The sequence below is a fragment of the Alligator mississippiensis genome, chromosome 1 (assembly GCF_030867095.1).
Source record: "Alligator mississippiensis isolate rAllMis1 chromosome 1, rAllMis1, whole genome shotgun sequence".
Classification (NCBI taxonomy): Eukaryota; Metazoa; Chordata; order Crocodylia; family Alligatoridae; genus Alligator; species Alligator mississippiensis.
Genome location: NC_081824.1, coordinates 124513785 through 124526300, shown reverse-complemented (window position 1 = coordinate 124526300; position 12516 = coordinate 124513785). Strand labels below are relative to the sequence as shown.

Sequence of the window (12516 nt, the reverse complement as noted above, 5' to 3'; positions counted from 1 at the left end):
AAAGCTAAGCAGTGTTATATGTGTAGCAAAGAATTTTAAAATAAAATTGTGTTGTATGAATTAAGTGTGTAATCATTGTGAAATCGTGCAAGTAACTAAAAATTTCCCCAGCCAGTGCATCAAATGAATCAGTAAATTGTGTGGGATTTTCTCTATTCCATAACCCACTAGAGACATGCTAAGAGAATTTTCTTGAGTTCTGTATCAAGCCCAAGCTGCAGCCAAAGCCTCCAATTCTCCTTCTCTCATGGTAGTGTAAGGAAGGAGATAACTCCACTGAAGTCAGTGAAGGTACCTTGGTGGAAGACTAGAATTCAAGGCCCAGGTACAGCCTGAGACTCAAGTCCATTAAAACGCCTGCAAATTAGAAATCTGGGAAATGAACAAAAGTAAAATGGATTGGTCTTGATTTGAAATGTTTCTATGCAATATGAGCACTACATGCTGATCTGACTGACTGATCGTAACTGCACCCATAATCAAAAAATATACTGTGTGATTCAGCCAATAAAAGGGGACAGAAATTAAACTCTGAATTACTTTTATTTATAAACCAAAAATAAAAGCCATGTTTTTCATGCTAGAGAACAAAGAAAGGCTTGCAAGAATCTCAGGAGATCATACACAGTTCCTGGAAAAAAGAACTTACTGCGAAAAAAAACCTGCCTCACCTGCCAGTGCAAGATAATGCTCCAGAGTAATCCAAGTGTCAGTTTGTGATTTCCATCCACAATGTCAGTTCCTCCTATATTCACCAACTCCACCTGGAGATGTTAAATCAATGTTATGTTAAACTCCATTTATCAACGATTCAGGCTTCCTCCCATTTTTATAGCTAACCAACCAGTCCCTAACAAGTGGTCTGACTCTTACTCCTTTAGTAAAAATAAACAATTAGAGATTTCTGCAGAGAAAAGCCCAGGCAAATTTGTTCTGAAGGCAACTGAAAACAAAACAGGATATGCTGTGTAGCAAAGGTTCAATCCTGCCCTCCAGCATAAAGAGATGCATTGGCAAGTAAGTTGCAAAGTCATGATGATATGCAGGTTAACTGAACATGAAAGACACAACTGGTGGGCATGTTAAGCAAAACTGATGTTTTACAAGATAAGAAGAAATAGTCTAGTTCCTAAATACTACCAGGAAATATAGAAGCATGAAAATGGCATAATCATTATAAATAAATAATTAAAAAGCTCTGGAAGGGGCAAGGATTTATCTTTTATTGAACTAACTGCACGGTTGGAATACAGTTGGACAAGCTTCCAAATGCAAACTGTTCTTCATCAGGTCACATCAGTAACACAACCCTCATACCTCCCCTCAAAAAACAAAACAAAACAAAACAACTCTGTCTCTTTCCGATGGACCCAGGCATCTTCATAAGACACGTTTCTGTGTGCGGTAGCTGTGCATCCAATAGAAAATGGGATTCAGTATGGGTACCATTTTCACTAATGAAGAAGTTGAATTAAGTGCTCAAAACAGCAAAATATGCGTACAGGCATATTATTATCTTAGTGGAGGAAGGGGAAGAAGATGACAGTTGCTGGTAGGTTTTGTTTTTTTTGTGTATGTGTTCATTTTAAAGTCCTCATTCATTTAAGGATTTCTTTGCTTTTTGCTTGAAATGCCGCTTCTTCTGCTGCCTCATTATTTAGGGAAGCTTTAGAGGGGGGAGGAAACATTTCTTCATTTCTGCTATGCACTATGAAACAAAAGTTTCCAAAAACAACTGCACTTCTGCTCCCCTTTTAGTACAAAACTAATAAAGAATAACAAATACATTGATATCCATAAACTGGGCTTTGAAGTCGCATCAGACCTAGATCAGATGAACCACTGTTTTTCTAAGGAAATCAAATAAACCAAGGAAGAGAGCAAACCACCACAGATCAAAAAGCACAATTAAAAGAAAAATCTGCTTAGGCATTATAAGTTAAATCAGTCCATTATCTATATTTATTGATGGCTTAACAAGAAATCAGAAAGGGTTGATTTGAGGTACAGAAGGCAAAGCATATGGACTGAAATATTTCCCATATTCACTGGATCTGGCCCATGGAGCTGGAGGGCTTTGTCTGTGCCAGTGTGTCAGTGCCAGGCAACTTCCAGCTGTGCCTGCACCACTGGTGCTTCTCCCTGACCTCTCAGCTCAGGTCCAATGAGAACCAGGTGGTTTTGGCAGCATGTCATAGCAGCAGGGGGCTTTGCCTGCATCTGTACCAGGGCCACTCACGTGGGAGCTGTGTCCGCACCACTGCCACTTCCCCAGCCCTTCCACTCCCTCACTGCAGCACAGGCAAAGCTTCCAGTCCATGGGGAGCCGTGTCTAGGCTGCTGTCGCTCCCCTCCCCAGCTATGACAGGTGCAGCTTCCAGCCACTTGGAAGCTATGCTGAGGCTCTGCAGCTTCCAGGCATGTCCATGCTGCAGCCGGGAGCAGAGGGCTAGGAGAAGGGTGGCGGCATGGGTACAGTTCCCACATGCCTGGCCCTGGCACAAGGAAAGCCCCTCCTACTTCTGATGTGCTCCCAAAACCACCCAGCCCACCACTTGCAAAAGACTGGTGACCACTGACCAAGAGTATTCTAATGAAATAATTATATTGCGAACATGAATGGAGGAAGAAGGATCCAAAGACCACAAAACAGAAATTGTATCTATACCCACCCTAAATCCTGTATCCAACCTGCCATGAACCTTGTATGGTTTCTTGAGTTTGCCTGATTGATACAGCATGTATAGTCTCCACATACACGTAATGTCAAGCTGGATTTAGCCTTATCATCCTTATGTTATATGCATTGTGGCATTTGATTTAGCACATATTTCTTCTATGCTATAATAGGGCCAGAATTGCACTATTTGATAAGTTTATCACTTTTAAGTGATAAACTGAGTTTCTTTGGCACCTACGAGAAGCTGAGATCCTAAATGGCTGAAGTAATTCTTAGAATTAACATCTGACAGAAGCATCAGAAAGAGGCCCTTCCAGACAATGAGTCATTTTGATTTTATAAGGAGAAACCTTAACATGTGCAACATCTCTGAACAAGAAGAACATTTCTAACTATGGAGGAAATTAAGCAAAAAACAGCATCTTAGGGATTTTGAATTACTATTCTCCATTTCTGAAAAGAAGCACATACTCTCTTCATCTTAATTAAATCAAGAAAACTTTTAGTCTGGTAAACATGACTCTGAGGGGCAGGGGTTTCCAAGAAGTTACATGTAGCATGTGGGCTCCCCAAAAACCCAAGAATATGTAAATGGCCAGATAAAAAACTATTACACCTTTCTAGTCTTCCTGGGTACTAGGAAAGCTGCTGGCCCTCAGCCAGGGACTGAGTAAAGCAAGCTGATGGGAAATGCAGGAGCTGCTTTCCAACTTGGTGAACTGACTAGGAACTGCATCCTTAGATTTAAGGTACAGGGTAAGAACAGGCCATTGTTCTGATATTTCCTTTTGTTTATCCTTATATCTCTGTATCTCAGCATACAGTTACTGATTTCTTATCTTTGTTCTTAGCTGTCTGGGGGTTTTTTTTAATAAATCTTTTTGTTATCTTTTTAATCCACTTAATTCTCAATGATAACCACAATTGCAGAGCATTTGACAATATTGGTAAGCCTCTTCTAAGAATGGAAAGATCCATCTTTTCTGAGTGTATGAATGGACAAGCATATAATAATTCTTCTAGTTGGGAAAATTCCCTCTGCTAATAACTGGCAAGGCCAAGGTGCCATGGGCCAAGGAACTGATACCTTGTGTATCTCAGCTGGCTCTCAATGGTCAAAGACAGACACCAGGGAGGGGTTCAAGGCAGAAGGGCAACCCTTAAGGTACAAAAGCACTCCAGGAGTATGTCTCAAAGGCACATCCACCTATATCCAAGGCTGAGGCATGCCACACAACCCAAAAACTGCATTCCAAAATCATGCCGTCTTCATCTAGGGTTTTTATTAAAATAAATGATTTTGCTTGCATAAGTGGACACTGAAAAAAATTAAGTCCTTATACTCACTTATACTCACACCTGGTCCTAAGATTTTTTTTTAAGAGCTTATTACAAATCTTTCAGAAGTTATCCATGTTTTATGGCCCGTAAACTCCCAGATAATAGAAAAGAAATCGCATTCAAATGGCACATCTTCATACTTTATCTTAATAAACACTGTCTAATATTGCTGAACATCAAGTGTAAATGATGTGCAGGACCTTCACTGGTCTCCAGCTAGCTAAAACTACCTGTACGTTTCCAAGACAATAGATCATGACAGCCCAAGGAAGAACCAATAAATCACTCAATAATTTAATTCAATCGATTCAATTTCATAAAATAAAATAAGTTTTAGGCTAGAAAGACTCATATCTTTCAATAAAGTAATCAATGTTTACAGTGGGTAGGACCAGAAAAATAATCCTTCCTTACTTTAAGTCACTTCCTAGAAACATGATTTTAGCCCATCAGTGCAAAAAGAAGGGAAAGTACTCCATATTACATAGCAGTTTCACCACATCATTTAATCATTATGGAAACCATCTGCATGGTGCAAAGAATGCCCTGGAGGGAAACATACTTGAATGGACTGCTAACCCCAAATTATTTCAGGGGCATGTCCAAAACAACAGTTTTGATTATATGCTTATCGTAAAGCTGTTCTAGGGGACAAGGGAAGAGGCAAAGTGTAGGAAATAAATCATTGTTTACTATAAGTGGATTTCACTATTATGCAGAAAATCATCAAACATTGCAGAAAATTATTCTTTTTCTTAAATCTGCAACATATATTTTGATCAAGTGTTGCAGATTTAGAGGTTTGAGATGCTCCAAAGGACTTTGGATAGGTCTTTCTCCAATCCACAGAAAAACTCCTAAAATGGGTTTCAGATCAGGCCCATGAGGAACATACAGATTCAGAATGTCATTTGCTTAACAATTTCTGCATACATGGTACATTTTCTTTTGACAAAATGAACTATTTATCCATCTAGACACCATGGTATAGAAGCCAATTACTTGTAAACTGAAACCATGACTACAGATTGGTCTGCCAAGTTGTAAATTTTTACAGCAAATGCTCTCACATTATGATCTCATATTTTGTTGTGTGTGCTGCACTCTAGATGCAGTCACAGAGCAGACCAGACCACCAATCAAGCAGCAAAGCTTCCACAGGGGAAGAAGGACCCCAGCTTCCTGGTTGCTGAATCCTTTTAGTCAAGCAGACTAGTTGTGGGTGAGGGTGTTTCTTTACAATAACCTGTTTTGCATCCTTATATTATTCTTTCCCTTTTGGCACAATTGCTGTACCACTGTCTGTTTCATTAAGTAACTTTTTAAGATTGTCCCCATTCCTTATATTGTGGAGTGGGCTGTAAACTGTGCCTTTTGTTGCAAGCTTGTGACTTTAATATGCTGCTATGAAATGCCTATGAACAGCCTTGTTTTGCCTGCTAGTGGATCAATTGTTTAAAGGTCTGCTAGAGCAGCCCTTATTCAGTATTTTATTTTCACGTGTTTGATATCTTTATGTGTTGAATTTTATTGAGGTAATTTCATTTATGTATGCTCAGACTATTATTTTATCCCTGCCGGGTTACACCTGCTAACATATTGTTTATCTGTGTTTTGCTGTTGCTTGTTCCCTTACCTGCTGCCTGGAGGGCCTGCTGAGGATAGGGGCTGTACACTAACCAGGAGACCGCTGACATGGTCAAGGCCTATGCTGATAAAGAGCCTTCATTGGCCATATCCAGTTGTTATTGCCAGTGTATATGTTTTAATAAGGTTCACTGTCTCTGTAGATGTACATCTGTAAATAGTTCATAGATGTATATACATGTTCGATAAGATTTATTGACACTGCACTGTAAATTATATCTGTAAATCTGGGTGTCCATCATCTCTGCTCTGCTCCGTAGGGGAGGGAGGTGAGCTGACCTAAGCTAGGCAGTCAAGCTCCCACAGCACACTCATTCCTGCTAACATCCCTTCAATTGATGAGGGGGTACCAGCCATGTACCACTGGGGCTACATATTCATGGAGTTCAAGGCCAGATAGTATCAATCTCCATTCTCCCGACAGAAGACAGAAATCGCAAGTGTGGCGACACTGAAGCTTTTTCTCCTGGAGCAATGGTCACTCGAGAAGAAAAATAGCCCTAGAACAGCTACAGTTAAATCACCCCCAGGAGAGTTTCTCCCAGGAGAGGCCTGTGCGCTTTCCCACAGGTTAACTTCTCTTAGGGATCAGGAGCAATGAAACTGGGGGGCAAGGAAAGGCTCCCATGCCTTTTCAAGACCAAGGTCACCACTCTAGGAAAGGCACAAGGGACAAAGACCAAGGCTCAACAGGGGTTGAAAGAAGCAGACACCAACTACTTCCTGCCTGCTTCTCATGCCAGAATTCCTAGTGTCACAGGTGGGCAGGGGCCGGGTCCCAGTGCTCCCCATCCCTCCCCCTGGCACTCCCAGCACTCAACTGCATGGATGGCAAGAGGAACCAGGATGGGAAGGAAATTGGCTGGGGAAAGTTTCCCCAAGCCTGGATCTGCATCGGCTTTTAAATCGCCACCCCTGAAATTCAGCTGACCAATGGTGGGGTAGAAATGATAAACAGGAGGGGAGGATTAGCTGGTAGGGAACTAGGCTCAGAGAGCTTCTCCCTGCAGCAGCAGCAGCAGCAGGGCAAAGCCCCAACCTGCTCCTAACACTGGAGTCCAAGGAGTATGGAGCAGGTGGGGGCTTTGCTGCAAGGCTCAGTCCACTTGGCTCCCAGGTACTGCAGAGCCAAGTCCCCAGTGCAAGAAGCAGGCAGGGAGCTTTGCCCTGCTGCTCCTGTCCCCCTGGAAAAAGGAGAACTAAAGCAGCCCGTGCAAAGCACAAGGAGCAAGGGAGAGAAAGTATTACAGATGGTCAGAATCATTTCTAGCAGTGGAAATTTTCCTCCATTAGAACTGAACATTTATACACAGCATTAGAGAGATTTCTGAGGAAGCCAAAGGCTAATAAAGCAGCACTCAGATACCATAATGGTGGGACCATCTAAGAGACTAGAACAAAGTAAATAATAACGTTTTGATATCATAAATAGATTAGAAGCAGGAGTGACTGGCTTGTAAATAATCATTTGACTAGTGAACATACAAAGCATAATTTGGACAGCAGCAAGAAAAAGATATCCGTAGTTAATTTCTAACCACATAACTATCACCCCAAACCATTTATTTTTTGTAATACTATGTTTGCATTGGATTATTTCACAAAACAGATAAGTGAAAATGAAAACACTGGCCATATACACTGCTCTTAATTTCAATTCCTGACAACACTGTTATTTGTTCTGTTACAAAAGCTTTATTCTCTGCAATCTGAACCTATTTTACAAATAAGTAAATGAAACAGGGCAAAAAGATATTATGAATTATAAACTTACATTGTTCTGATGTAAAACTTGCAATACCCTGTTGACATTATTTAGGGCATGTACTCTGGTGGAACCACGTTCTTTGGGCTAAAAATAAAAAGTTCATGTCAAAATACTTGATAGTTCAAAACAAAATAAGCAGTAGAACAAACAGTAGGAAATTTGTCTTCATTTTCTCTCAGGACTTTTTAAAGAGAAACCAAGATAAGGCAAACATCAACCACAGAGCCTGCAGGAATTTTTACTAAATAACTTTGAAAATAAGTAGTAGTCAATACATAAAATACAAAGAATACAGTATGTCAAATCAAGTGTCGAATTCAGAACATGTTTCAGTTTTTTTCCTATACAAACCCAGAATTCGTATTTTTAGCGTGCTGTGAAATTGTGTATCAGTAATCTCAGTGATTCTCAACCAGGATGCCAAGGAACCCATGAGGTATGAAGAGATAAGCAAGGTGTGAGGAGGTAAGCAGATAAGCACAGGCTCAGGCTTGCCTTGTCCCTGCTTGGACAATCTCCTACCCTCAACTGCCTGGCCTTGCAAGGAGGTAAAGTACTGTAATATATACTTTTTTTTTTAATTGGGTGCCATCCTATTCAAAATAGTTATGAAGGGGTGCCTTGAGTATAATGTGGGGTGCCTCGAATTCAAAAAGTCTGAGTCTAACCTATTTTACTGTGGGAAGTCCCAGGGAAAGCCTGTAGATTTTGACAATGTGCTAGTTGGGTTTTTTGCCTCCGGAAAGGGAACAAGAGAGAACATATGTTTTTTTACCACTAAGATGACTAGGGCCTTGAGCCCTGAAGAGAAAGCAACCTTTCTCTTTCCCTTCTTTCTCCCATTGACTTCAGTGGACATTTAATCAGCTCCAGGTTGAACAACAAATATTTAAAATGAGATGTTTGTATTTAGAAATGGGGCAGTTAGCAGGATATGATTTTTTTTTTAAATAGGCTTAATACCCAAGTGTAAAACATTATAAATGAGTCTAGGATTTTTACTGTGAATTGAAGTTAAGTACCTCATCCTGAGTAGTAGTGCCAGTTTCCTCACTTCTCTTGCAGAGTATCTGAGATAGCATTAATTTTAAATTTAAATCTAGACTGTACTTGAAAAACAGTCTAGATAATCTAGCCCGTTATAACAAAGTATTTAAGTATATGCTTTATTTACAGTTTGCAAACAAACAAACCAATTCATGCTCATGTGCTTGGCTGGACAGAGGTCTTCATAACTGCAGAAAATGCACTACTAATTTGGGCCTGATTCTGAATTTCATCTCAAAGTACAACTCTTGAGGATTTCAATAGGCCTATAGAGCACATGTTAATTAGGAGCACTATATCCAAACTGGCAGCCTGTGTTTGCAACATGCAGGACACCGGGGAGAGGGCACAGTGACAGATAGGGCAGAAAGCAGACAGCAAATGGAGCAGGAAGCACAGGGCACAAACCAGTAAAAATAGCAGACTGGGCAGGGGAAGGGGACCAAAGTGGTACTTGGGGAGGGTACAAGGCTAATTTGTGGCATATCTGCCAAAAAAGTTGCCCCCTCCCCCCCCACCACTATATTAGAATATGCACTTTCAGTAGTAAGCAGACAAATCAAAATTTAAAACAAAAAAAACACAAGAAGCAAACAAATGTCTACACCTACCCTTCCCCTCAGTAATATAAGAAATGCTTTCTTACCAATGGATTTCCCATGAGCCCTTCCAAGAGATCCAAGAGTCTCCTTCCATCCTTGAGATCTGTGAACATATCCTTAATTGGAGACTTCCCGCTCTACAGAAAAACAAAATGGAAAGAAAATGGGAAGTTATTTTAACAGCAGACACTCCTTTCAAAAGGAAAGAAGCATTTTTCATCTTGCTTAAATTCACAGTGTTTATTACAAAGGGAAAAAAAAGAATTCTGCAATTCTGAGAAGGAGCCAGCTTCTACAAATGAAGCATTTCTTTCCCCTGCACTTTATCATCTTCTCACTGTTTTTTAAGGCACTGAGCTTGCTGGTTCTCCTACTTACTTCAATGCAGGTACTTCAACACTTTGGAAAAACAAATTAAACTTGATATTTTGGAGGACTTCTTTCTAAAGAAATGTTCTATTCTCACTACAACTAAGCCAGAATCCGGGCCTTACACATGTAAAGGGAGAAGGGAAAACAGGAAGTCTTCATCCAATTCTTGGACCAAATTGTTACTTTTTCATTCAGAAGCTCTTCTAAAACCTACTGAACTTAACAGGAGTTTTTCCAGTGGTTTCAATGGGCTTTGAGTCAAGCCCTCAGTAAGCAGCTGAAACCTACTATCAAAATGAGTTAATCAGAGTACACAGAGATTAACTTTTCAGTTAATATTTTGGAATCATCCCTTATCTCCTCCAGCCATATATGCATTTACATGGGGAAAAAAAAAACAGTCAAACTAGCAGAAGAGCTCAAACTCAACTACAGGCTCCTAATACCCATTTCCACTGAAATGAGTGTACAGGCCTTGGATTAGGCCATTCCATAGTAATATTAACTCTTTTCCACACTTCTTTTTAGTCTCATTTCCCATGGTTCCAAATGTGAAAAAGAGATTGAAGGCAGATTGAGGGAAAGAAAGAGAAAGAGTGAGAGACAGAAAGACAGACAAGAGCCCAATTGCTGCATTAGCTTCATTAATTCATCAGCTACCTGCCTGCCGAGCATTTTCAATTTTACCTATGAGAATTTTTACAATCTTTGCACTCTCCTATGCCTGAAGAAGGGTGCCTGTGCCTGAAAGCTTGCAGATAATTTGGTTTGCAAATATCTAGTTGGTCTCATAAAGGATATCACCTCTGCCACGAGTTCCGATTCCTAGTTTAAGAAAGATATTTTCCAAAAGATTCCATTTCTGAATTTACTGGTCTCTCCCCATGGCTGGATACCACCATTTTTCAGAAAGAACCTGGTAAGTTCCATCATGCACAGTTACACCAACTACTGTACTTACTTGACTATAAAATCTAAATATTGGGGGGTCATATTATATGTGGAAAATTTATACATTTATTGTAATTTTCCAGGTATAGAATCTAATTATTAGAGGTCTGCCTTGAATTTGTCCCTCTTCTACTATTACAGCATGGAAAATAAATCTGAGGGGTCAGGTAGCCCCCTTGCCCTCTGCCCCCCCCCAACCTCTGCAAACTTCATTCCCCTGCAGCCCCTTCTCCTGCCTCTCCTTACTATCAGACCCTGCTCTCCCTGAGCATATGGAACTTAGGAGCAAATTTGAAAACACTGACCTAGAAATACACATACCTGTAGTAATCTGCATATGGTACCAAGGAACCAGAGGAGACAGTTATTTTAAAGTAAAAGTGCAGCTGGCAAAGTTTGCTGTGGAAAGCTGGTTGCATTGTAATAAGCAGCCAAGGAGCAGCCCCCAGATAGGGCAGAGGTAATGACAGCAAGCAGCCTGGCTAAGCTGCAGCAAAGGAGAGCAAGATGACCATCAAGCCAAAGCAGAAACCCCTACATGGGCCCTACCTGGCAGGAAGGGGTGGGGCTTTGAGGGCACATAGGAACAATGCCTGAGAGCAAGAGGTCTATCTAGCCCTGAATGCTGCAGGGAAAAGTACTTCTGCAGGAGAAGCCTGGAGCAGACAGACTGGCAGGCACCTGTGCTGTTACAAAGAGCTGCAGGGAGGGAGCCAATTGGGGCTTGCGAATCTAGTGAGACAATGACCCTGAGCTGGGTAGGTTTTTGGATGTGAAGCAGTCGCTTGTATCTGTTGAAATTTAAGCATGAGACCACAGGACCGGGTGCAGCTAAAAGGGATGGATAGGAGGCCACATGAGTGCCAGAAGGATACCAAGTATAGCGCCCTTCCAGCATCTAGGACCCAGTGATGTGTGGCACTGAAGCCCAAACCATTAGAGGCTGGGGAAAGCAGCTCTGCAGAGTCAGGGACTCGGGGGGAGGGGGGCTGAGCCCAGTTAAAGGGGCCAGTAGCTGGCAAAGTGTGACCAACCTTGCCAGGAACAGCGGTGTCAGGGGCTGGGTCAGACAATGAGCAGCCTTGCCTGGGTCAGGGACAACAAGGACTAGAACAAAACTTGAGACAGGGGCCAGGGGCCCAGAGACTGAGATATAGAGAGAGCTGAGAAAGCCAGGCCAGAACAAGTGGATAGAGGATGTCAGCCAGAGATACAATGGGCTAAAAAGGCAGAGGCCCCTACAAGAAGGTCCAGAACATCATCAGAATAACATCCATGAAGCATGGGCATGGCTGTTGTGGAGGACGGAGGTCACAGATTTAGCCCTTGAGACTATTAGGCTGGCAGGGTCAGAGCCCCAAGGTCAAGTGACTGTGGGTGGTGGGAGTCTGGACCCAAATCGGATTCACCAAGTTGAGCCCAAGTGATGAACTGACCATAGAGAAGGAGCACCCAAAGCTCACCAGCTTCCCCTTTATCTTTAACATCAAGGCATGGCAGCCAAGGAAGCAGGCTGAGATCCTGAGGCTCTGGAGTGGGAGCCAGAAAGGATTAAGGCAGCTGTTAGGGGGCATCACAGCCACCCCTACAACATGTCCTGTCAAGTACCATACCCATAGACTTTGTTTACCCAGAATTGATGCATTTTACCTTTATTTTTTTGACACTGCAAGTTTTAGTATAGGTACTCCATAAACACACCTTGAAGAGGGATTTTTGTACCTACCTAGATATAATACAAACTATGCATATTAGTTTAAAGCAGGGGTTGGCAATTATTTTGGCTGGAGGGCCACTTAACGAGTTTTGGTGAGCTGTCAAGGGCTACAAGGGTAGCCCCGCCCTTTGACAGGTGCCCCCGCCCCCTGGTCATCATCTTGGGGCCAGAAGTCCCACCCCAACCCCTGACTTTTGCACATAAAGTCCCTCCCCTTGCCCTGGAATATTCTGGGGGGAGGGGAAAGCATCTTGAAAACAGGTAAAACCCAAATTGTATACCAAAAAAATTAATACCTACTGTGATTTATTTTAATTTTATTTAACAAAAAAATTTACCTGATTTATGTGCATTTGCAATAGTCTATCTACAGGCAATTGCATAATAGCTC

At 41.6% G+C, this 12516-nt stretch overlaps 1 protein-coding gene across 10 annotated transcripts in view; it reads right to left on the bottom strand.

Moving 5' to 3' along the window:
- The window catches only part of UTRN (utrophin), a 631944-nt gene that overhangs the window by 446608 nt on the left and 172820 nt on the right, over nucleotides 1-12516 (bottom strand). For all 10 annotated transcript variants that reach the window (XM_019488372.2, XM_014605522.3, XM_059713704.1 and 7 more), the window contains 3 exons: nucleotides 9130-9222; nucleotides 7443-7520; nucleotides 672-764 (listed from right to left, as the gene is read on the bottom strand). In XM_019488372.2, the coding sequence (XP_019343917.1) occupies nucleotides 672-764; nucleotides 7443-7520; nucleotides 9130-9222 (264 nt within the window). The remainder of the gene's footprint in view (nucleotides 1-671; nucleotides 765-7442; nucleotides 7521-9129; nucleotides 9223-12516) is intronic.